Below are 24671 nucleotides of genomic sequence, written 5' to 3'. Positions count from 1 at the left end.
AGTTCCAATCCTTTTCGTTACACGTTTATTTCTTTAATACTACTTAACATTGAATAATACAAAAATGAAAAGTTAAGATTGAAAATAACAAATCTAAATAACTGTGTAAATTAAATCTAACGACTAAAACTCTTGTAAGTAAATAATACGTAACATTAAAGTCACACTAGCCTTTAAAATTTGATCATGCGGCAAAAAATTTCATGGCATTTTAAAAGGTACAATAGCGTTTGGCCGCATGATCAAAATTTAAAGGCTAGAATTATTTAATCCCTAGGCTCCTGAGACCATCTTCAATCCTTAAGTTAAAACCTAAAATTTTTAACCCGGAAAATTTAGGTTTTAACCTAGAAATAGTTTTTTTTCCTCCAACCTTTCTGGTTAATTTTTAGCCCGAGATTATTAAAGAATGAATTTAAGATAATGTTTATCTTAAAGTAACTTTAAAAAAAAAATTATGTAGACTATCCTAATTTAATTTTAGATACATTTTAACTTAAAAATATTTAGATTTCGATAAATATTGAAAAATCATTAAATCAGCACCATGAAACTTGTGGAACACTACAAAAGAATATGAAACACATAAAACATACTTTTTTTTTTAAATTACTTGAGCCGTTAGATTTGAATTTGGACCGTTAGATTTTTTTTTTTTTTTACTGTTAGATTTGATCAAATTAGATTTTAGCCGTTAAATTCCATAAATATATAAATATAAAACTAAAAAAAATGCACATATATGGTATGCCAACCCCACTAACTCAGGGGAAATTCTGGGCTAAATTTACTTCAAAAATGAGTTTAGGTTTTAACTCATATTTAGCCAAGGGTTGGACTCCAACCGTTGGATCTGAGGTGTAAGGTGTAAGTCCGGAGGATCTGCTTCCATAATATTTTACATCTCCAAATTGGAAACAGAATCCAAAGTTTGGCCACGATTGAGGGTGTCTAGGGTTAAAATTATATTGGCCCTGTATACGAAACCCAACCGACAGAGCCAAACTTCAATTATATTTCCGCGCAGCGCCAAGTTCGGATTCAAAGCTTCCCCAACTTCGCTTTTTACAGTAATCACCACACGCAGATTACTCTGTATCACTTGGTACTTCCCTCTCCAATTCTCTCTCTCTCTCTCTCTCTCTCTCTGCTGCATTTCTCTTTTATGTTTCTTGGCTGGATAATGCGACTTTCTGTTGAAATTCGATGCCTGTTGTGAATGTTGAGTTGGGTTTTGGATATTTCAAGTGGGTATTTGCAAACATTTCAAATTCTTGTTTTTTCTTTCACATTTTCTTAGTGATTGTGCTGAGCTAGATAAAGGAAGATCCGTTTTGTATAGTCAAATCTTAGATTCTGGTCCAGTGGAAGCATTAGTTTATGTTGGCAGAAGAATTAGCTCAGCTATGGTGGGGCATTTATGTGTTAGATGAAAAGGAATCCGAACAGGGGGTTAAATGAAAAGAAATCTGGATATTATATTAAGCTGGAAAAACTGTGTCCAACTTGAAGGTAGAAGATGGATTGCTCGATAAAGAAACTCATCCATTCCAATCCCCCTCAAAATTGTGGGGATTAGAAGAGATAAGTTTCCGTCCCCTCAAAGTAGGAAAATCATTCACTTCTACCTTCAGTGTACTTTTAATATGGTGGGTTATCCATTCAAATCCAATCGTAAAGACCAAACACAGCCTTATAGTATGATTCACTAAAGACATAGAACACACACACACACCCACATACATATATTTTGATTCCATGAGAGATATATATACTTTAATTCGTCTTTGTCAAATAGATTGCATTATATGCATTATTTTTTTTTTCTGACAAAGACGGTAAATTGTTTTGTAAAACCCTGTATTTTCGTTTGCTAAAATGTCATTGGTTCAAGTTCTATTTTTCAGGACCTATTAAGAGGGGTGGAGAGGATGTATTGTTGAATTTCGAATTTTGATTGTAGCTGTAGTCTCCATCCCATCTCTGTCGTTATATGTCATTTTATTGCAGGACGGTACTCACGTTGGTACATTTAGTTTGGTACTGGTATTGCTTTTGTCAAATTGGACTAGTCTCATTCCTTTTTATATCTTAATCATCTAAATAAATTCTTGGTCACTACTTTTTTATTAAGTCATTGTGTGGCCGTCCATACCCATGAATTCATAAAGCATTATAAATGTCTCCTTCCTCCAATTGTCTCTAACTTCCCCCCTTATATAATACTTTTGTTACTATTCTTTTTATTGTAATCTTTAATGTGTCCTCAGATAAGTTTAAACTTGCCAATATTTTTTCTTCTCTCATGGACAGCAATCTCGTTGTGACTTCAAGATTTTCATTTCTCGAATAATTGAACCACCTTCATAATCTTCATGATAATCATTCAAAACTCTCTTTTTCTTGTATCTAATGCTGCTGTTAATGCTATCACTGCTCCTTAATAAACGGTTTTCAAATTGATAACCCTTTGAGTTTGTTCTTATGAGCCCTGTTCATTTGGGAATCATAAGCTGCATCGCCTTTTGCCCATTCATTTATTTTCCTCCTTTCAACATGTGTTTACTTCTTCCCATGAATTCTTCTGGCTTCTGTGTCTTCTTCACAGTTGCCTTGCAAGCTTATTTAATTAGATACATAAGATGCCAAGGTCAAAGGAAAATGCTTCATCAGTTGCTAAACCAGTTGAACCTGAAAAGGCAATAGAATCCAATGAGAAGGTTGATCTTGATGGAGACAATGATCCTGATGAGGCAACAGATGAAGAGGTTGAGTATGAAGAAGTAGAGGAAGAGGTGGAGGAAGAAGAAGAGGTAGAGGAAGAAGATGAAGAGGGGGAGGAGGTGGAAGAAGAGGTGGAGGATGAAGATTCTAATAATCCCACTGGAACTGATATCGAGAAATCTCAGAGTAGGTCTGGAGATGAGGACGAGAAGAAAAAGCATGCTGAATTTCTTGCCCTTCCACCACATGGTTCTGAAGTTTATATTGGTGGCATTCCTCATGATGCTTCTCAAGAGGATTTAAAGGCTTTTTGTGAGGCTGTGGGAAAAGTAATAGAGGTTAGTTCATTTGCTTTTTAAGAAGTACATTTGTTTTTTTCCTTTTACGAAATAAATTTTTATATTGTACTGTTTTGTAATGACAGGTTCGGATTATGAGAGCCAAAGATTCAGATGAGAACAAGGGCTTTGCATTTGTTACATTCAAAAACATGGAAATGGCTTCTGATGCCATCGATGAGTTGAATAACACTGAATTTAAGGTAAAGTAACCTTTTTGTGCATGAGTAGATTAACTAGGACCGCACGTATAATACTCAAAAGCAGGGATTTACAATTTTAAAAAAATGATGATTTTTTCTATTTTCTCATATTAACATCTTTGTTTTGGTACACTTTGGGCTATTTTCTTTTCAATCCAAATATGCGAGTCTTCCGTTGTATTTACTCTCTCTCTCTCTCTCTCTCTCTCTCTCTCAGGGTAGAAGAATTAAATGTTCGACATCTAAAGCAAAGAACCGTTTATTCATTGGTAATGTTCCCAGGAGCTGGGGAGAAGATGATCTAAGGAAGGTTGTGCAGAAGATTGGGCCCGGAGTTAATGTTATAGAGCTGGTCAAGGTTTGTGCGATGATTACACAGTACTTTTGGTTTTGATAGCATGCTTATGTGTGTGTTATTGTATCCTCCGGCTGAACTCTTATCTTTCAAAAAGTCTGGTAATCATTATCAGTTGTTATGCTTATTCACTGGTTTATAGTTTCTTCAATTCACTGATGATTTAAACATTTGTCACAGGATATGAAGAACACAGGCAACAACCGAGGCTTTGCTTTTGTCGACTACTATAACCATGCATGTGCTGACTATTCAAGGCAGAAGATGACGGACCCAAAATTTAAGCTCGAAAATAATGCTCCCACAGTGAGTTGGGCTGACCCTAAAAATGCCGAGTCTTCTACTTCTCAGGTTCTTTCTGAGTAATTATATTCTTTTTATCTTCCTGTTTTCTTCACATGTTATATCTGAGGATCTATGTAGCTGGAATGTTGACGGAACTTTCAGTGTATGAGTTGGTGAAAATCTAAATAAACTATCACATAGTTTTGGTTTCAGAATTTTACTTGTTGAGATAAAGTCATTTACGTATTTATGATGGTGTGCATAGTAATGAAGATGCCATATTCTGAATTCTACTAGGTAAACTGTCGAATTAGTAGGAATTTGAAATGACAATTGCTTTCCAGATGCGCATAGATAGAGGGTGTAAATAAAGATGGCATGTGGTAAGTTGGACTTGACCAGTTTGCATGTCATGCCACTTCTATTTGGGATAGCTCAAACTCCAGATGATCTAATAATTATTTGATTGTGAGGTGCATATTCTTAATTTCACCTTTCTCATACAGGTGAAGGCAGTTTATGTGAAGAATTTACCTAAAAATGTGACCCAAGACCAGTTAAAGGAGCTATTTGAACACCATGGGAAAATCACAAAAGTTGTTCTGCCAGCTGCAAAATCCGGACAGGAAAATAGCAGAATTGGTTTTGTACATTTTGCAGAGAGGTCAAGTGCTATGAAAGCATTGAAGAACACTGAAAACTATGAACTTGATGGTATTCCTTTCTGCATTTGTTTTTTGTTGCTTTTTTCATTCTAAAGATGGTGAAAGTAGTTTGTAATGTTTGACGGGTCTCGCTATTTTCAGGCCAGCTGTTGGAGTGCTCTCTTGCAAGGCCACAGGCAGACCAGAAGTCTGGTGGATCAAATTCACAGAGGTCAGGGTTGCTTCCTAGTTATCCACCTCGTTTTGTTGGTATGGCTGGTGGTGCCTATGGTGGTATTGGTGCAGGGTATGGTGCGGCAGGTTTTCCACAGGTGAGATGTGTGCCAACGAATGGTGATCTCCTAGTTAGTTTACAGTGTCAAGTGAATATTGAATTTAACTTACATTTTTGCTCATGGAATTTGTTATTTATCCCTCAAATAAATTGCTCATGGACCATCATTACTTGGCATTAAACGGATTTCAATTGACTTTTACTATGAATTAGAACTTTTGTTGGGGCTGGTTTTGTGAACGTGATATTAGATTGTTCATCTCTGGTTTTCTTGTCTTCCTTTTGTGCTTTGTTAGCAGTTTGAGTTTCTTTACTTATACAGATTATTTTATTCACGGGGTTTTATCACAAGGGGTCCCTTATGTTTTAGGAATCAATAGTTTTCGTCCTTTATGTTTCAATTCAATCAATTAGGTCCTTCATGTTTGCTCCCACACATGAATTTGGTCCCCAACGTCCAAAACTTTGTTTGTGTTTGGCACACATGTGGGACCTAGAAATTCTCTTATTAATTGCCATGTGGATTAAACAATATTCAACTGTTAAAAAATGATATAAAGTTTTACAATGAAAAAACAATAATAAATAGAACACAATACCTTTAAGGCCATCCCCCCTCATGCCCTCACGGCCTCACCCTACCCCTCCTCCTCCTCCTCCTACTAAAGTCTCATCCATTCTACAGAGCAATAACCCCCATCCCCAAAAAACTGGAACAATGAAATGATTTAAACAATATTCAACTAGTAAAAGATGATTTAAAGTTTTACAAAAAAAAATAAAAAAATAAAAAAAATAATAATAATAATAAATAGAACACAATACCTTCAAGGCCATCCCCCCTCCTCCTCCTCTTCCTAAAGTCTCACTCATTCAACAGATCGGTAACCCCCATCCCCAAAAAACTGGAACAATGAAATGGAACTGGAGATGGAGACGGTGTCTTAACAGCCTCAAAGAGAGGAACAGAAGAGGATTTCATATATTTGTGTCTTCCACATATTCACATGGAAGACTCAAGACTTTTGGGAGGGGGTGTTAGGCAGTGGGGGAAATTTGTGTCTTCCACATATTCACAATGATGTGTGGGAGTAAACAGGAAGGACCAAATTAATTGAATTGAAACATAAAGGACGAAAGCCATTGATTCCTAAAACATAAGGGACCATTTGTGATAAAAACCCTTTCATTTACTCTTGGGTTCAGGCGATAAATAAATGAAACAGTTAGCCTAGGGGTGGTTCAACACCTCATTGAGCTCACCTAAACTACGCATGTGTTCATGTCTGATGAAGAAATCAAATTGTTTTGGGCTTAGACTTGGTAGTTGGTGCGGACAGATTCAGAGCACAGCACTTAAGAAAACAAGTGGTTTTTCAAAATTTCATGGCTGGGGTGAACATATAAGTCGACATTGGGCAAAAACAACTCTTGCTTCTGTGTCACCTTTTATGTTGTCTATGTGGAGAAAGGGAAAATAGCTGAGAGAGAACAGGAAGGGGGAAAAGTTGGCTGGGCATTAAGATTTAGGCATCGAGGTTCTTTTTCCTTTCATGACTCTATATTTTAAAAAGTTAGGGTTACCATGTGAATGCATTTGTTTCGGAATTATGAATCTGAGTTGTGATTTTGGTATATCGTCTTTCCTTCACGCACCAATGCATGTGTTGTAGATCTTCAAAAGTTCTGCATGCTTTGTTCAATGCACATGACATGCAAATAATTTGTTATCTAATGCTATTGGGTCCAACTCTTCTCTGCAATACTTTTTAGGTGCATGATTTCTAATGTTCTGAATTCTGATTGTAGCCTTTGATGTCTGGACCGGGACCAACTCCTGCTGGCATGGCAATGATGCCGATTCTTCTACCTGATGGACGTATTGGATACGTTATGTAAGCACAATACATCTTTTTCCTTGTATAGCTTTAATCCCTTCTACCTAAAATAAAGCTGGAGAGTGTATTTCTGCAGAAAGTCTTCAATTAAGCATGCAATTCAATTTTTCTGCTATAATGGGGTAAAGTTGAAAACTAGAGACTTGGACAAGTCGTATTTAAAAACCCACCTCTCGCGTTCATTCTTCTCGGCTCTAGTTTCCACTTTCCAGTTTTCTATTCAGGCAACCTGGATAGTAATTGGAAACATGTATCTGGTATGACCACAAATTGATCCATATAACTAGTTTAGTGATGGTTAGGATTTGACCTTTGGAAGTTATGTTTACAATGGCCCTAATCGAGGAGTCCTGTTGGGTTTTATGAAATTCCAGTTTATCTGTAAATTGTGTCCACTCTTCCATGGCATAATCAATCGCTTGGAGTGTTACATAGAGGCCATGAAATAACATTTTGACACTTCCTAAATTCATTTTTCCTCATTGCAGGCAACAACCGGGTGTGCAGCCACACCCCTTGCCGTCATATCAAAGTAGTGGCTGGGGTAATGGTGGGAGTGGTAACAGAAGTAGTGGAAGTTCGAATAAGGGTAGGCACGTCAATGATTCTGGGCATGGACGCAGGTATAACCCATATTGATTTGTTCCTGTAATGGTTAGAAGTTGGGATGCGACACGTTCAAGATTGTTACATACAGTTGTAACAGCAAGATTGTATATTGTAGACCCATATGCATACTGATTTCTTCATTCAATCACACCTATGTACCTTACCCTTATTGGTTAAATGAACACATTTTCGGTGTAAATGGATTTGTTAACTGAAGTGAAACCATTTGTATCATCACTCATGCAATGGATATGAAAAATTGTCGATAATCACTAACGTCGGATACAATCCCTCGCATTCTTTACTCGTTTGTTCATTCATCTTTCTAAATGGACAGTGCAAAATCTCACACCAGTTCATCTTTGGCTTGTACGTCAAAGTTTTCTAAAATACTACCACAAAGTTACTTATACAATGCAAGAACTGGAGGCTGTGAAGAGGGTGGTGGCTTTTTCTTTGCCAAGTAGCTTTCACAGAAGCATTTTTCATCTTAATTCGCATTCGAAGAGTAAAAATATGAAGATTCTGAAGGATAACCAAATTGCTGATTGTTCGAAAATAAAATGGGCAGTTATAGATTTTGATGGAGAAGCAAACAAAGAAGAAAACGAATAACACGAAAACTAGCAGAATATGTGTATTCTTTGCCTGCTTACTCATTCATCACCACTGCCATCCTCATCTTGGTTGTCCTCATCCTTTCCGCCTTGCTTCCGCGACGATGATTCTTCCAATTTCCTCTTCTTCTTCACTTCTTTTGTTTTTGACGTTCCCGCATTTTTTCCTGCATTCTTTCCTCCACTTCTTCCTGCATTCTTCGTCGCATTCTTTCCTTCATTCTTTCCTGCACCCTTCCCGGGATTCTTCGGCCTTAGGTCTGCACGCATCCAAATCAACCAAATTGAACGAATTTGCTTTCAAAAAACCAAAGAGCAATCAATCATATGCGCAATTCAGATCCATAGAAAAAACCAGCGAGTTAGGCATTTCATCAAACACCTCACGGGCACAACTTTTGACATATACCAATGAAAACCGAAAAGCGATTGACCTTCAAGAGGCTTGATGAACTCAGGAAACTCGATCTCTTCCAGCGCCTTCAACACGTCGTCGCCGCTGATCGTCTGCCTCTTCTTTTCCCTGCATATGTCATTTGCTCTGCACCCAAATCAAACATTTAACCTAATTAATCAGAATTACTGCGAATAATTAAAAGTAAAAGATATGGCAGAGAGAGACTAGAGAGAGAGAGAGAGGGGGTAGGTGCATACGTGGCGGAAAGGTAGTGGATGAAGATCCGGGAGCTTTCGGAGAATGCTAGGATCGCTTCTTTGTGAACGATTAGGTCGCCGTCGCCCTTGTGGCACTGGGAAAGCTTATCCTTCACCACCCGTCGCACGATAGCCTTCGGCAGCTCCTCCGCTTCCGCCACCACTTTCTCCATTTCTTGTTTCCTTTCCTTCTTTCTCCCTTCTATGATTCTTTCTGTCACACTTTGTCTCCAGTCGTCCAATCGGTGGTATCAAAAGGGGGCCGAGGTTATGATGGTAATTTCGGTGTTCATTCCCGCCATTCCTTAATCCTCACTCTTTTCCCTCCGTTTTTGTTTTTGTTTTCGTTTTTTTGTTTTTTGTTTTAATTTTAAATTGTTGTTAACAAACGAACCATTTATGTATTTGTTTTAGTTTATTGAACCAGAGTCCCTATGGGCGAGGATGTTGAAGGCTCGTTACTTCCCTCATTGTTCATTTTTGGATGCCAAGCAGGGAGGACGGGCTTCATCGGCATGGCCGAGGGCGTTAAGGGTGTAGAGATATTTTGCTTAAGGGGTCCCGCTAGCAGGTGATGAGTGGCCATCAGATTCGTATATGACGGGATCGTTAGTTGCCCTCACTTCCGAATGGTCACCCTATTCCTTCTAGGGAGGTGCAAGTTAACCGTAATACCATGATGGATTCCCTTATTAATCCAGCTACTGGGGATTGGAATATTGAGTTTATTCGATTGTTTATCTCGTTTGAAGAGGTTGCTGCTATTTTGGCAACTCCACTTGGTGATTCCATGATGAGGGATAGATTGGAATGGCCTCTTGTTCATAATGGGGTTTATTCAGTCAAGTTCAGATATCATTAGCATCGCTCTTATGTCACTCATATGCTCCCCCAAAGTTTCTCCTCGGCTATATCTATCGCAGCGTTATTATGGAAGTGGGCGTGGCAACTTAATACTCCCCCCGCCGCCAACACCCCCCCCCCCCCCCCCCAAAAAAAAAAAAAAAAACCTAAGGTGTTTTATGTGGAAGACTTTGCATCGTGCCCTGCCCATGATGGAAGCTCTTTATAACCGAAAATCAACACCTTCACCGCTTTTCCCTTTATGTCATGATCATGAGGAGTCGGTTGAACACTTGTTTCTCCTATGCCCGTGGGTGGAAGCTATTTGGTTTGGGGTTGCTTTAACATATCTGGTTAACAGGCGGGATGTTACATCGTGGGGAATTTGGCTTCAGGCTGTTATGCAGACTAATGCTCCCTCAAAGGCTGATTTGAAGCGGGTTTTGCCTCTCATTGCCTTCTCCCGTTGGCATATTTGGAAAGCAAGGTGTAGTTTCCTCTTCCACCATAAATCTATCAATTTGATCCAGGTACTATCTGCTATTTCCACAAGTGTTGCTACTTTCATTGATGCCATGCAAGCTTCCTCCATCCATACATTGCAGCCGCAATCCCATAGTGCGGGTCAGGTTCGTTGGATGCCGCCGAATATTCTCCTTGTCAAAATAAATGTTGATACAAGTTGGGATGTTGCCACGGGTGATGGATATGCAGGAGCAGTGGTTCAAGGTCCTTTTAACAATTTCCTTGCTGCTTGTAGGAAGAGGATTAGTGCGACTTGTGTTGCTAGTGTTGAAGCGTTGGCTTTGAAGTGTGGCTATGAGTTGGGTCTCTCGTTGGGGCTAACCTATGTTGTTGTTGAATCTGATTCTCATGCAACCATTTCATGTTTGTGGGGAACAATCTCTGATGGAAGATAGGAGGCTTTTCCTATTTTAGCAAAGTGTTTGAAGCTTGGGGAAGCCTTTCAGGACTGTCGCTGGTCTTGGATTCCAAGATCAGCCAATTTGACGATTGACCATTTGGCGTCGTGTAGATGTGTGGAGATGTGTGATGTGTCTTGGGTTGATCGACCCCCATCTTTGCTAGTGCATGTCTTGAATAATGATGGTTTACCTTACCCACCTTAATTTTGTGCTGAGGGTGCAAGGGGGGACACTTTGAGCTTGGCTTCAAGTGTCAGGTTTTCTACCCCCTTGTACTTCATGTATGTTTTTTGATTGTTTGCCCGTTGTTTGGCTTTCGTTGTACTCTTTGGCATCTCTTACCCTGGTTGATACATTTCCAATTTCCATAAAAAATTAAAAAAAAAAAAGAAAAAGAAAAAAGGGCTTAGTTTTAATTGATTTTTAACATAAATGATACTTGCAAAGTGATTATGGATTGGTTCGGGATTGTGGTACTTTAAAAAAAAATGAAAATCAGCTTATTAAAAAATCTAAAACATTAAATATGTTTGGTAAAACCAAAAAAAAAAAAAAATTATTTTTTAAAAAAACTGCTGTCAATGAAAGTATACAAACATAGAAAAGCAAAAATATGGTATACCATACTTCTAAAAAAAAAATGCTTTTTTTTTTTTTTTTTTTTTCAAAGTATAGTAACCAATGCTCATTTAATGAACTTTTCAAATGACAAGTATATCCCTATATGTTTTACAAAATTACAATAGTTGCCCCTACATTATTGTGTTTGATAATTATTATATCACATTAATACTATATCTTTTTTAGTCATTTAACATATGTAAAACAATTTATATAAAAGTATATCAAACACTTAGACACTGCATTTTTTTTTATTAAAAGAAATTTTACAGAAAAAGGTTTACCAAACACTTAACAACTTTATTTTACAATTATTTATTCTCACAGCACATCATAAGCAATTTTTTTTTTTTTTTTTTTGAAAAGCACAATAATACCAAACTAGGCCTATAATGACTGGTTCCGTTCATAAGCACGAAATTTTATGAGTCAAGCTTGAAGAGTTTTGTGTAGTAACTCCTACTCATCATTGAGCTGCAAAATACTATTGAAAACCAAATAAAAGTGACTGTTTAGGCCATTGCACTAGTCCAAACTTTTTTAGTAAATTCTAACTATGGTCTTGAATAAAAGAGCAACTTACATGACACATGTACATCATTACCGTGACGTCATATACTAATGAAAGAAATGCTAGAAACATTCTCATTTCATTCTTCTCATACCACGTGTACTTCACTAGCACTTAAAACTAAACTTTTAATTATACTAAATCCCACTATTTATTTTCTCCTTTATTACTATTAGGGTTGGGAAAAAATCCCGAAATACTCGAATACGGAAAAAGGAAAAAAAAAACCCAAAATCTTAACACCCAAAACCAAATTATACTGAAAACCGAAATATCAAAACAGAAAACTATCGAAATATTCGATATGGTATTTGGTTTCCAATAATCGTTTGTTCGATAAACCCGAAACAAACCGAAAAAGTTTTTAATATAATGTTATATTTAATTAAATTGATATTAGCCGTTGGCTTTGATTGAGATTGAATCTCAACTGTTCGTTTAAACTCAACTCTCTCTCTCGACCTCACCTCAATTACTCACTCCCTCTCTCTTGACTCAGACGCCCCTTCTCTCAATCACTTTTTCACTTTCTTTTCCGACTATCAAAATGCTGGCCACACCAAACCACAATGATGACTAACCACACCACGCCCTTAATCGCACCGCAATCACGAAAAATCTCAAACCCATACCTCCCTCTCCTCTTCACAATCTAATTACAAAATGTGAAATTATAGTTTTTTATTTCAAATTGATAATGAATTTTAGGATTTATGTTTTAATTTGGGATACATTACTAGGGCATGAGATGAAATTCAAGATTTAAGAATTTGTGAATGAGAATTAGAGTTTTGATTTTGATTTGAGGATGAATTTCAGAACTTAGGCTTTTAATTTGGGATAAATTATTTAGAGCATTGTTTGAAGTTTAGGGTTTAAGAATTTGGTGGTTGCAGTTGTTTCTTGTTTAGAGCACTTGGTTGTTGCTAAAATTTGAATCCTCCTGCAATTTCTCCTTCTTTCTTCTTTTTCGATTACTGAACTAACTCGAAATACCGAATTATGTAAAACCAAAAATTACGAACTTGTCGAGTCAAGTTTTCAGTTTGCGTTTTCGGTTCGATTACCAAACTAAAACCATCCCTAATTAGGATAATGAAATTTTAGTTGGTCAACCAAATAATAATTATTTTTTTAGTTTTACGTGCTAGTGGAATACTCATGGCATGAGTAGAAGTGAGAGAATTGCTAGCACTCTCCAATGTCATCTGAAAACAAAATAAAATAAAAATGCATATCTTTGTGTCATTGAGATAAAACGCTACAATTACGATGTAACAGTACCCTATACCTAGCTTCTTTGTCAGGGTTTGGACTAATGTTTCCCTCTCAAGCTTCCCTTATTGGTTTTGGAAAACAGGTTCCCTTCTTGGTTCTCGCAGGTCTTAAGTTGATGGGAAATCGCAGTCATTTAACCAAAACTGACCTTCGACTTACACAGATCCTAACATCAATTAATCATCAACTCTACTCAAATTTACATACATGCTAGTCTTTTGTCAATTGACTCTTTTTTATTGTTTTACCTTTTTGTTTTTCTTAGATATTATTTTTAATTAAGGTAGCATGATGTTGTATTACGCATGTTGGACACATTGTGAATATACATGTACTTGTTTATCGAACAAAGTTCAATGACCACTAACCACCCAAGAAACTTAAACGTATGGATATTTACCACAAGTCAAACATTACAAATCTTCAGGATGATGTATGAAAATAGTTCTCATCATCGGATATCTTATGCTTATAATATGAACTTTGACTTCACCTTAAAGTTATCATTACTTTGCAGGGCTTGATAGTGTGTTTCATGGTTCATGTGTATGAGTACGGAGACATACAAATGTGCAATAAAGAATTTATCGCCCTCTAGTAATCGTTCAATAAAATGAGATATCCCTTGAAGTCACTTGAAGACCCATCTCAAAAATCTCTAGCCAGAGTAACTATTAATCAAGCTGTGTTTGTAAGAACTGCTTCAACATAAGATTCATTACGGTGAACATAGATATCTATATGTGATTTGACATAATTTCATATCACATAAATCTTGATCAGAATATGAATGATAAGAACCGAATTGCATTGTAACTCCAGGTTCGAAAAAATATCACAATTACATCATGTCTACTTCTACTTAATCCGGGTAATCATAATATGCTGATAGGTGTCATTTATGACTTATGATATTTAATTAATTTATTAATTAATTTCACTGCTGGTTTTGGTTATAACCCAAGGGGTCACACACCTACGATAGCATTAATGAAGTTACGTGTACGATAATAATATATAATTAAATGTTAATTATATTGAATTAATTATTTCAACCTACTAGACATGTTTCAATTAAAATAAGCATTGAGCTTATTTAATTGAAAGGAGTCCAATTCACAAAGCCTAAGTGGGCTAGTGGAGTGGACTTAACGCAAAAGAGTGAAGCTCTTGGCATCAAGCCCAATGGTAGGATGTGGCTTGGGTTATTATATTGGGAACTTTAACGAAAGATTTTAGTACTGTTTACTTTAACGAAAAATTATATTTTTACACTAAAAAGTCAATCCTGGTACTATTCATTTTACCCTTTATTTTGTCCTTATTGTTAAAACTCAAAGTTTTCAAGCATTTTTTATTAGTTTTTCATATTATATATAACCCATATTTGTTCTCTCATAACTCCCGCATGATCTTGATTTGTCCCTCAGAGAAAAGAAAGAAAATCCTAGTCGAAAATCTCTACAATGTGTCGCCAAAAATACTATTCGAAGAAGTGAGTCATCTTGCTAGCACAATCGAATCCCTCACTTCATCATCTGTCGTTGGTGTATACTCTTTGAAGCTTAACATTTGAGGGATTTCTTGTAATCAATTACGAAGAGAAAGAACAAAAACACAAGGATGGTAGTACAAAGCGGTGCACACATGGCTAATGATTCATGTAAGTTAAGCTTGTCGCCAAAATTTCCCTGGTTGGTTGGAAGTCAAACACTTGAATTTGTAAACAAACACCGGACGCAAACCGCCCGACCGCAATTCGTCGAAACAAACCCACCACACGCTTGCTTGCGTCGGTTCGCGGCGCTACAACGGTCGCAGGTAAATAACTTGCATTAATTATAAAACGCAGCGTTTCCTCCCTCGCAACCTAAAAAAGAAACCCGCAAAATCTGTGTAATTTCAGCAACCCAGAAACAAATTGCTTCAATGGCTTCCAATGGGAAATACGGCTCTCACCCTTACGCGCCCTCTGCGCCATCCCTGCCCGAGTCCTACGGGCAGCAACACACCCAATACCCCCATGGTTACGGGCGGCCCCAACAGCAGCATAATTCGTCGTCTTCTTCTCCCCAGTACTCCCATGGTTACGGGCAGCCGCAGCATCAGCCATATGGGTCGTCTTTTTCTTCTTCTTCTTCTTCTTCATATGGGCAGTCGGGTTTTCCCGCAGGGACCGACCCGGCCGTGATTAGAAGCTTTGAGATGGTGGATAGGGACAGGAGTGGGTACATCGACGAGCACGAGCTGCAGCAAGCTCTGTCTTCTGGGTACCAGAGGTTTAGCCTTAGGACCATTCGCCTGCTCATTTTTCTCTTCAAAAGTCCCACGGATTCTCTCAGAGTCGGTGAGTTTTTTACCTTTCAATCTATACCTTCTTTGTTCTTCGAATTTAATTAATTAGAAATTAGAACAAAAATAGGGAATTTCAAACCTTATTTGTTAGGTTTGAAAAGGGTTTTTTTTTTTAGAATTTCAGATAGCATTTTATAAATATGGATTCTGTCTCAATTGAATTTATGGGTTGCTTATTTCTGGTGTTTTAGGATCCATTTCAATTGCCAAATCTTAACTAAAATTAATATATTTCTGTTAAATAACGCCAACTTGAACTTTGGCTGGGAATTTTAATGTATTTCTGACTATGTACGCATCAATGGTTTTTGACTTCTTCATTGAATCAGAATTCTGTATTGTTTGACCTGATAGAAATGGATAGCCCCTTTCAGCTAGTAGATTGTTTTTCGTTCCCTTGTATTACTTTAACTCTTCTTACTTTATTAATTTGTCATAAATTTTCTGATATAGGGCCGAAGGAGTTTGCTGCACTCTGGATTTGTCTTGGACAATGGCGAGTAAGTATCATCCATTACTTTCTTTTGTGATATGTCTCTGTTCTTGAGATAGTTAATGGTTGCTTCTGATTAGGGTTTAGGGTGCTTTCGGTTCCCATTTATTCTGCTTGAAGAATGCTTTGGTTTTTGTTAATATATCTCATGCAGTAGGTACTATTGTAAGGATTGTGGCGTACTCATTTGATGGTTCAACTCTTAATTTATATAAACTACTATAGAACTATTTAAATTGTAACGATCGCCTAGTGATGAAGTTCTCTGTGCCGATTTGTTTCAATAACTGCTAAATATGTTTCATATGGTTGTTGATAATTTCGTTTGTGGAACCCAATCAAATCTTGTCATACACTGCCAATCTGCAATGCCATTTTTACGAGTCAGAGAAGGCTGCCTGACTCTACTTGTGACTCTCTACTTGTTAAAAGAACATGCTTTAGATTTTATAAATCCATTCCATGTCATCTTTGCTATAAATTGTCACACTGAATTATCGTTTAAACCTGAAATTGCAGTCCATATTCGAGAGGTATGACAAAGATAGGAGTGGAAAGATTGATTCGATGGAACTGAGAGATGCACTCTACGGTCTAGGCCTTGCCATGCCACCTTCTGTTCTTCAACTTTTGATTTCCAAATATGACGATGGAAGCGGGCGCAGGGTTGAACTCAACTTTGACAGTTTCGTCGAGTAAGTCTTCTAATATTATGTAGTGGAAGCTTTCTTTTGCTAGTATGTGAATTAGGACCACTGCTCAGGTAAAAATCATGTCTAAACGGAAGACGTCTGGCATAACCCCTAGATAGTTTCACATGAATTGTTCAGTTCTTCCTAAGAATCATTTTGTGGCTATGCTTCTTCTGACATAGCGTTTTGTTTGATATGCAGATGCGGGATGATTGTGAGGGTAAGCAAATTGCTAGTTTGATGCAATTCTTTAAGCAGATAATGCAGTGTGCTGTTAGACAGAGAAGCAGTTATCTTTCATTCTGAATTTTTTGCCGGAATTTGCTAATTACATGGTAATATTGTTATTATTTTGATTTCAGGGTTTGACCGATAGGTTCAAAGAGAAAGATCGGCGGTATACTGGTTCGGCAACTTTTGGTTACGACGAATTTATGTCTATGGTCATCCCATTTCTTGTGTCGTATAATTGATTTGGCCTTCCTCTCTGTAAGTATTTAGTTTGTTAAGTATTTCGTTGCTAGTGAGGAATTTGTACTGTACATTAGGCAAGCTTTATGCTTTGAATTGTAAAAGTTGTTCGCATTGTATATTTGATTGTTGATTTTGAACCTTTGTCGATAAGATGTAAAAGGAGAAAACAAGCCCGATAAAGGGGGTGTATTCGATTGAGATCATTCGTTTGAAATAAGATTCTACCGATTCCAACTTTTTTGTAATTAACGCCTATTTCCGTTTCTTTTTCCTAATCTTCTTGTTACATTTGCCCTCATTTGTTTGAAACAGGAGTCATCCTACTGATCCTTTATATGAAAAAATTGTGCTTGTTTTTCAATGGACATCACTTGGAGTTCACGGTTAATCGGTTTGGAGTTAATGTTAAAAGGAAGCCTTTTAAGGGAATGGGTCTACATCACATTGAACTTTAACGATTTGAACCGTTTATTTTTTAAGTTGCAACTTATATATTATCTTTGTAAAATATTAACCAAATCGAAAATATTTGAGGCATTTAATTGAGTTCAAAGAAATTGACGAACATTTTGTTCTCTAAGAAACAATGAAATTTCAACTTGATAATTAAATAGGCAAATGGTTTCGGATTAAATTGATTTTTTTTTCAAAGATGATCTATGAATTGAGACTTACAAAATAGATTGTTCGGATCGTTGAATTTGACGTGGAGTGATTCTTACAACTAGTTTCTATTTTTACCCGACAAAGTATTTGTTTGTTTCATGTTTCTTGTTCCTGCTGCATGCTTGCTTTGATTTTGTCTGATTATTTTATATGCTCTTTGGTGCATCTTCTTCTCTTTCTTTCAAAAGCTTTAACTTTTTAATTTCGATAATTATCGTTCGTTTTGTTTCGTCTAACGACACTCAATCTTTACAGTTTTTTATGTTTGTGATTAGAAATTAGAAATTTTCATTTGCAGATGATTTTCCACGAGAAGAGATCCTTTATGGATCTCTTCTATCAATGCTACCAAATTAAATGATCCGGACCTTTGAAATTTCATCCAACAACAAAAAATTATTATAACTTCTAAATGATCAAAACAGATGGACCGTTGGATTAAATTTCAAATGTCCAGATCACTTGATCTGGTACCCTTAGTGGAAGAAATCTGGAGATGACTCTTCTCATTTTCCACATTCATTTCGTGTACAACGTTGTAACGGGCCCCACACGGCTGTAAAGTGAAAAAAATTCTGATTGAAATTACACACATGGGGGCGGCTGCTTAGCCAACCGGTAGTAACACCAACACATGGGGGTGGCTGCTTAGCCAACCGGTAGTAACACCAACACGTTTGTAAATTGTAGTTGAAAAGGTCGTCACGGTGTTGCAGTATTCCACATGAGAAAGGATGGATCTAGTCTTGGGCGGCTGGAGTAATAATTTTAAGCACGTGTATCATTTCCTTGCGAATATGGAGCAATATGATTCCATCCTAGGAGAAGAGACGTTCTTGAGTGCTCTGCAGTATCTAATATTCTAAATTATTTAGTTGTTAAGTTTTTGTTTAAAAAAATAAAATCAAGATTTAACAATTAAAACAATCAAAATACCAAGTACTCCGGAGGGGTTTTTGTTTTTTTCATAAGAAACTATGAATACAATTAAACGTTCACTAATAAAATGCAGACTATGCAGTGGACCACCTAGACAAGAATTGGTTCAATGCTTTTCAAGTAATTTGGCCTAGGATAGTGATCCACGTATTTATTTTTACTTATCACACATTCTTTTTAATTTCATGTCGTTGGATCGAATGAATTAAAGATAATCAATGCCTAAAAAATAACAAGGGTGTATGGAAAGTAAAAAGGGTGTGTAAGAAACATTATGGTATGTGTGTGTGTATATATATAGATGTAGGAAGCCTTTTAGAGAAGGAATTTCCATTTTTTTTTAATGAGGATTAGTTGTGGGGTTCATACCGCATTGAAATTTAACGATCCGAACTATCTGTTTTTAAATTGCACTCATAGATCATCCTTGCAAAATATTAGCCAAATCGGAAATATTTTAGGCATCTAATTGAGTTCGAAGAAATTGACGAACACTTTGTTCTCTAAGAAACATTGATTTCATCGTGATAATTAAATAGGCAAACGGTTTTGGATTGAATTAAATTTTTGCAAGGATGATTTATGAATTGAGACTTATTAAACAGACATTTTGAATCGTTGAAGTTTAATGTGAAGTAATTCCCATTTTTTTCAAAACATTTCTTACCCTTTTTTTTTTTTTTTTTTTTTTTTGGTAAATGAAAACATTTCTTACCTTTTGATAGAGGTGTTCATCTTTCGCCGGCTCGAATTTGTTAATATTTTGCCGATCCGCGTTAGGTTGGTGTTCATCTGTTTCAAAACTGATAATATTCAACCAATTTATATTCGATCCAGTTTAGATTGAATTACAGACTTTACAAACCAATTCCATTTGATAATCGGTTAGGATATGTTGAAAATATTTTTTTATTAATATGTAAGGATACTATTATTGTAACGACCCGTCCCCAATTATTACGAATTTTATAATTTTAACCGTGAATTTACGAAAATGCCCTTCAAGGCAAAGTGTTGACTTTGTTGACTGCTATGTTGTGTCATGTAAGGTTCAATTTCATGGCGTATCCTCGTAGTACTTGTTGCCACAAACATGTGGGTGCAAACGGATCGTGATTTGGAATTATAACGAAGGAGTTATTAACGTTTAAAGTCAAGAGAAAAATTGTAAAATTATTAATTTTTGGAATACTCCAGATTTTTGGAGTAAAATCTGGTGGAGCCACGCGTGTGGCCCAGATTTAAAGAAGACAAGATGGACGGTGGAGATAGGCTATAAAGGAGAGAAATGAGGGGGATGTGAAGCCAACCGGGAAAAGAAAGAGATGGTGAGTGACCAATGGAGAAAGAAGAAAGGAGGGGAAAGGAGAAGGGTGAGAAGCATGGGATCATGGATTCCTACCGGTTCTCTACAACCCGACCCACGGAAACTGTGAAACCCGATAGGTTTCGATAGTTTTCTGGCCAATTTTCGACGATTTACGTCGAGTTATCACCTGGGAACTTCTCACCAACATTCTCTCTTCGATTTTCCATACAAATTAGACAAGATTTGGTTTGGTTTCGTGAGAATGGCACCGGCGGCATCATGGCGTTCTTGGTGGCAATTCGCCAATTTTTTAGGCAAAGTCCTTCAATATCTACCACCATTAGACTTTCCTTGAACCCAGAAATAATGCCCAATCATTGGTTGGAGCGTCAGAGTCGATTTGAGGACGAATCAAGAATCACCCTTTATAGGATTTCCGACAGATCGAAGGGAATTTGAGGTATTTCCCGGCCAAATTGACCGTAGTCATAGCTATGAAACTTGTTCTACTCGTTGAGACCTTCATTCCTGTAAAATTTGGTAATTTTTAGAAGTAGTTGAATTTTCCAGCAAGTCGGGGTGGCCAACCACCACTTGCGACGGCGCGTGGGCCGAGACGTCCCCTGACCTTTCTAGGTTAAATTTGAATACTCTGATTCCATTGGTGAAGTCCAATTGACGAATTTCCGTCATTTGCATGTAGTTCCATGAAAGTCCGCTGCTTAATTATTATAGCAATCGACGATCTGACCGTTGGATCGTTACCAAACTTTGATATGTTATAATATGTAATATTTGATGATATTAGAAACTTACGGATTGATAATCCGACATACGGATCTTCCTAATTAGGACATGTAAATTATACGTTCTATTGATAAGAATTTTAAGACATGATTTGATAATTGTTCTAGGTGGCAATCGTTCGTGATGCCTTGATATTTATGCTAGGGAGTTGTAGCGTGGACTCCAGGTAAGTGGGCTTTTTGGTTTTCTATATATACGTATATATTTTTCCCATTTTTCCCAGAAATGGTTTTAAGTGGAATTTCATTTAAAATGCCATGCCATGGTTACTTTACATTTTATCTTATGCATTAGTATAGCTTTGCATAATGTTGCATGATGCTGCGGAGCCTAGGTAAGCTACAGGTGAGTACATTATGATATTAGTGGTTGTGATGTATATGGTTATGCCTGGATGCATTTGGTACTCATTATCCTACACCCCGGTGTTAGTGCTTCGCCCGAGGTAAGGGCCAGGCCTTCACATGATCGTTCACCTCCCGCACCGTACGCTCACCTTGGATCCAAGGCAGGTGCCAGCTTGTAGTACATACCACATTAGGTGGTTCCGACTCGTAGGTGACTTTCGATACTTCGCACAGCCTTCATGTGATCGTAGCACTTGAGCTTATTTATTTACACCCAACCTATCATACAAACCACATTAGGTGGTTCCAACTTGTGTGCAGGTTTAGAGCCGTACAAGTCACGTTAGGTGACTCCGGCTGGCATATCATTTTACATTGATTTATTTCACTTGGCTTACTTATTTCATTGCTGAGATACTTGACATGGCATATACTTGGTTTTCACTACTCTCGAGCATGATTTCTATATACGGATGTATTATTATTTTTTGGGGAATTATACGGGTTTTACGGTGAGGGGTTATAATGTTTTCAAAAGGTTTTTATTAAAAACTTTATTTTCAGGCCCACTCACCCTTGTATTTGCACCCCTCCAAGTTTTAATTGTTGGATGTTCGTATCGACGAGGATTTGTGGCGAATCTCAGTATAGGTGGCTACCTTTGAGGGTATGATCCTTACCCACACTACTATACTTTACTTATGCTCTGATGTTGCACCCATGATAGGAGAATATTCATGCGACTTAATTAGCTTGTTCTCGTGCATTTATGTTGTGTTTATTTAGTTATTTTAGTGTTTAAGGCCACTTTTGTGTATTTTCACATTATAAGGCCAAAGTGTGCAAGAAGATGCAAATTGGAGTCTTTTGGAGCGAAAGAGGAATGAATGAGTTGAAGACTTGAAGAAATGACGAATTCCTACTCCAACGATGAATTCTTACCAAACGAGGAATCCTACTCAAACAAGGTTTCCTATTTGAAGTAGGAAAGTTAACCCTAAGTTTCCCGTTTTGGTAACCTTTCCTAATCTAAACGTCCGTATTTTCTAGCCACTTTGTAGGCCTTGTATGCACTTTAGGACACAAAACAATGGCCCTAGGTCACTTTAAACCATTGCCGTGCCTTTGTATCTTCCCCCCTTCCCTTGCCGTGCAAGGGAGGGCAATTTTGTCCCCTTTTATGCACAAAACCCTAACCCTAAACCCTAGCCGACCTAAGTCATTGCATGCATTCATATTTTTAAACCATTCAGCTACCATATTCCTATTATTCTAATCAGCCGCAACTTTTGATTCCATTCCTCATTCACCCTAAATTACAACATTCAGCCATTGCAGCCAATTCCCTTTCTAAGCTGTGGACCCCATTAATCATTGACCCTTATAAACCAAAAATAAATCTAAGTCGCACCTAATTTTTCACCGTAGATAAAATTCAGCCATTCAATCCCAAAAACAAATCCTGCCGCAGCCACCCTTCCACATTTTTGCCCTGCAATCCGTGACTTCCCATTGATTCTAACCAGCCACATTCTCTCCAATTTACTCCCTAAGCCGTGACTTCATTCAGCACCTAAAAAACCTAAATCACAACCTTCTACCGCAGCCACCATATTTCCTATTATTGTCGTGCCTTCCACCAATTCCAGCAGCCTCCCTTTTCTGCCGCAGCATCACCATCCATTCCCCCTCCATTCCACACCTTCCACCACCATTGCCGCACCACCAAACTTCCCTAAATCCATCCCTAGCCCAGAAAACCATCCAAAAACACCATTTAACCTCACTGCCGCAGCAAGGAGAAGAGGAAAGAGGACTTAGACGCGCAGAAATTCAAGTGGATTCGTTGGGCGTTCTAGGTGTAATCAATCCTTTGTTCTTTATGTTTAAATTCAATTGTATTTCTCTTTTTGCGAGCATGAGAGGCTAAACCCCTATTTAGCTAGGGGGTGATTCGAAACCATGTTTATGCTTGCAATATGATTTGATTACTTTTGGTTGGAATTTCATGTATTGTGAATTCAATTTGTTTAACTGCTTGATCGATAACTTATTTGTGTATGTTTGTTGAGAGTGCACACTTAATTTTCATGCATGAATATGACGCTAGAATATAAGTGAATTTCACCTAATAGTTATGAACTTATATTTACAAGTAGTGGAGGTTGCTTATAAACAATCGCGTTAAATGAATTCTTGGCACTAGTTTCATGCTCATCATAGTAACGAATGCCTCGTCAACACTTATAGTTTTCATGATGCTTAATGATCTTTGATTGTATCTTTATTGTGCTTTTCACGTAAAGGACTTTTGGAGAATGTTTTGAATTGCGTTGCGCTAACCCATCCAATTCATTAACTTAAGGAAAACTTGACGGTTAATTTAAGCGGACCTAATTAATCCGGGGTGTTGAGTTTCATAATTTATCGAAAGACCAACTGAAAATCAAATTGTATGCAAGTGTGACATGTGTGGAGAAGAACCTTCTAGCTAGCATTCCATCCATATTTTCATCCAATTCATATTTACATTCTGCCTTTAAATTACAATCTGTGCATTTAGTTTACTTTCGTCAAAACCTCAATCCCCCTTAATTTAGTGTCTAATTTAGTTAGAAAGTGTCTTAGTTTGTGTTTATAAGTGTTTTGCATTCTTTGAGTCGTTTGATTTGTTTTAGTGTTTTATTGTTTAGTTTTGCATTCTTTGAGTCTAGTTTAGTGTTTTTAACGTTTGTTTTACGTTTTTGAGTCAGTTTCCAAGTGATTTAGTAATCCCTCCTAATCCCCGGTCTAGAACGATCCCTACTTGCATCTTTACTACAATTGTCAAAAGAGGGTTTTAATTTGTGTGCTTAATTAGTTAGCATCAAATTTTTGGCGCCGTTGCCGGGGATTAGCAACTTTGCTAATCCCTTGGATTGTTACTTTCTGTTTAATTTAGTTTTTGTTAAGAATTCTGACCTTGTTTTGTTTTCCTTGTTTTAGGTACTAGTGCATGACTCGGAGTTCTCAACCGATTCGTGAGCATATTTCGGATTTTGACAGCGATTTTGAGAGGACTTTGAGACGGAAGAGGAAGCCACACGAACCAAGTCCACGACGTCTGGAATCTGACCTTGAAGAAGAAGAGGCCACGGCAGGTGTATTTGAGGAACCCACGACAAGGGTATTTGAAGAACCACAAGTCATGGTCGTGGATACCCAGACACTCAAGGAGTTTTCGGCATCGGGATTGGATAATGCCGTACCCTTGTGTATCCAATATCCCCCACCTGCCGAAGGGAAGATCGACGAGTTCGAGTTGAAGTCCAGCTTGCTTCACCATATTCCGAAGTACCATGGGTTGTCCATGGAGGATCCGAACAAGCACCTGAAGGAATTCGAGGTGGTATGTTCAAGCATGACTCCCATCAATGTCGATGGAAGCATATTGAAGATGAAGGCTTTCCCATTTTCTTTGATGGACAAAGCCAAGGATTGGTTGTACGACTTAGCTCCCGGAACCGTCACATCATGGGAGAGCATGAAGAGGGCTTTTCTGGATAAGTTTTTCCCAACTTCTCGAATCATCCTTTTACGAAAAAGGATAAGTGGAATCCAACAAGAAGAAGGTGAGTCATTTCCTACGTATTATGAACGTTTTAAATCTCTTGTTGCTTCGTGTCCACAGCATCAGATGAAGGAGGGGTTGCTTTTACAATACTTCTACCAGGGGCTCCTACCCATCG

General features: G+C 37.4%; 3 protein-coding genes across 4 annotated transcripts; 2 read left to right on the top strand and 1 right to left on the bottom strand.

Annotated features, from left to right (window-relative positions):
• The first annotated feature begins 902 nt into the window (after positions 1–902).
• LOC137742276 (heterogeneous nuclear ribonucleoprotein Q) lies at positions 903–7620 on the top strand. 2 transcript variants are annotated; one of them, XM_068482099.2, is made up of 9 exons: positions 903–1105; positions 2609–3062; positions 3149–3265; positions 3483–3623; positions 3801–3971; positions 4412–4619; positions 4712–4881; positions 6654–6739; positions 7231–7620. In XM_068482099.2, the coding sequence occupies exons 2-9, from the start codon at positions 2643–2645 to the stop codon at positions 7379–7381; spliced, it is 1464 nt and encodes a 487-aa protein (XP_068338200.2). In that variant the 5' UTR covers positions 903–1105; positions 2609–2642; the 3' UTR covers positions 7382–7620. The 2 variants fall into 2 exon arrangements, with proteins under 2 accessions (XP_068338200.2, XP_068338201.2); XM_068482100.2 differs by having other exon boundaries at positions 914–1105; positions 2314–3062.
• Positions 7621–7800: 180 nt separating this feature from the next.
• NF-YB11 (nuclear factor Y, subunit B11) lies at positions 7801–8936 on the bottom strand. The gene is made up of 3 exons (XM_068482102.2): positions 8623–8936; positions 8403–8509; positions 7801–8228 (listed from the first exon to the last, which is right to left on the bottom strand). Exons 1-3 carry the CDS (start codon positions 8793–8795, stop codon positions 8008–8010), a joined length of 501 nt encoding a protein of 166 aa, XP_068338203.1. The 5' UTR covers positions 8796–8936; the 3' UTR covers positions 7801–8007.
• A 5605-nt stretch (positions 8937–14541) lies between these two features.
• On the top strand, positions 14542–17120 carry LOC137742765 (Calcium-binding EF-hand family protein). The gene is made up of 6 exons (XM_068482712.2): positions 14542–14682; positions 14768–15208; positions 15670–15716; positions 16229–16404; positions 16603–16621; positions 16764–17120. The coding sequence occupies exons 2-6, from the start codon at positions 14791–14793 to the stop codon at positions 16872–16874; spliced, it is 771 nt and encodes a 256-aa protein (XP_068338813.2). The 5' UTR covers positions 14542–14682; positions 14768–14790; the 3' UTR covers positions 16875–17120.
• The last annotated feature ends 7551 nt before the right edge of the window (positions 17121–24671 follow it).

This window comes from Pyrus communis, chromosome 11, assembly GCF_041283825.1.
Source record: "Pyrus communis isolate YQ-2024b chromosome 11, ASM4128382v1, whole genome shotgun sequence".
NCBI lineage: Eukaryota > Viridiplantae > Streptophyta > Magnoliopsida > Rosales > Rosaceae > Pyrus > Pyrus communis.
This window is presented reverse-complemented; position numbering and strand designations above follow the sequence as displayed.

What these genes read in the sequence shown, in the direction of transcription:
- LOC137742276 (XM_068482099.2), top strand. Translation starts at nt 2,643, where the DNA reads ATGCCAAGGTCAAAGGAAAATGCTTCATCAGTTGCTAAACCAGTTGAA. An exon ending in TGAATAACACTGAATTTAAG is followed by an intron (nt 3,266 to 3,482) that starts GTAAAGTAACCT and finishes TCTCTCTCTCAG; the next exon opens with GGTAGAAGAATTAAATGTTC. An exon ending in GGACGTATTGGATACGTTAT is followed by an intron (nt 6,740 to 7,230) that starts GTAAGCACAATA and finishes TCCTCATTGCAG; the next exon opens with GCAACAACCGGGTGTGCAGC.
- NF-YB11 (XM_068482102.2), bottom strand. Translation starts at nt 8,795, where the DNA reads ATGGAGAAAGTGGTGGCGGAAGCGGAGGAGCTGCCGAAGGCTATCGTG. An exon ending in ATCCACTACCTTTCCGCCAC is followed by an intron (nt 8,510 to 8,622) that starts GTATGCACCTAC and finishes ATTTGGGTGCAG; the next exon opens with AGCAAATGACATATGCAGGG. An exon ending in GTTCATCAAGCCTCTTGAAG is followed by an intron (nt 8,229 to 8,402) that starts GTCAATCGCTTT and finishes GGATGCGTGCAG; the next exon opens with ACCTAAGGCCGAAGAATCCC.
- LOC137742765 (XM_068482712.2), top strand. Translation starts at nt 14,791, where the DNA reads ATGGCTTCCAATGGGAAATACGGCTCTCACCCTTACGCGCCCTCTGCG. An exon ending in CACGGATTCTCTCAGAGTCG is followed by an intron (nt 15,209 to 15,669) that starts GTGAGTTTTTTA and finishes TTTCTGATATAG; the next exon opens with GGCCGAAGGAGTTTGCTGCA. An exon ending in TTTGTCTTGGACAATGGCGA is followed by an intron (nt 15,717 to 16,228) that starts GTAAGTATCATC and finishes CTGAAATTGCAG; the next exon opens with TCCATATTCGAGAGGTATGA.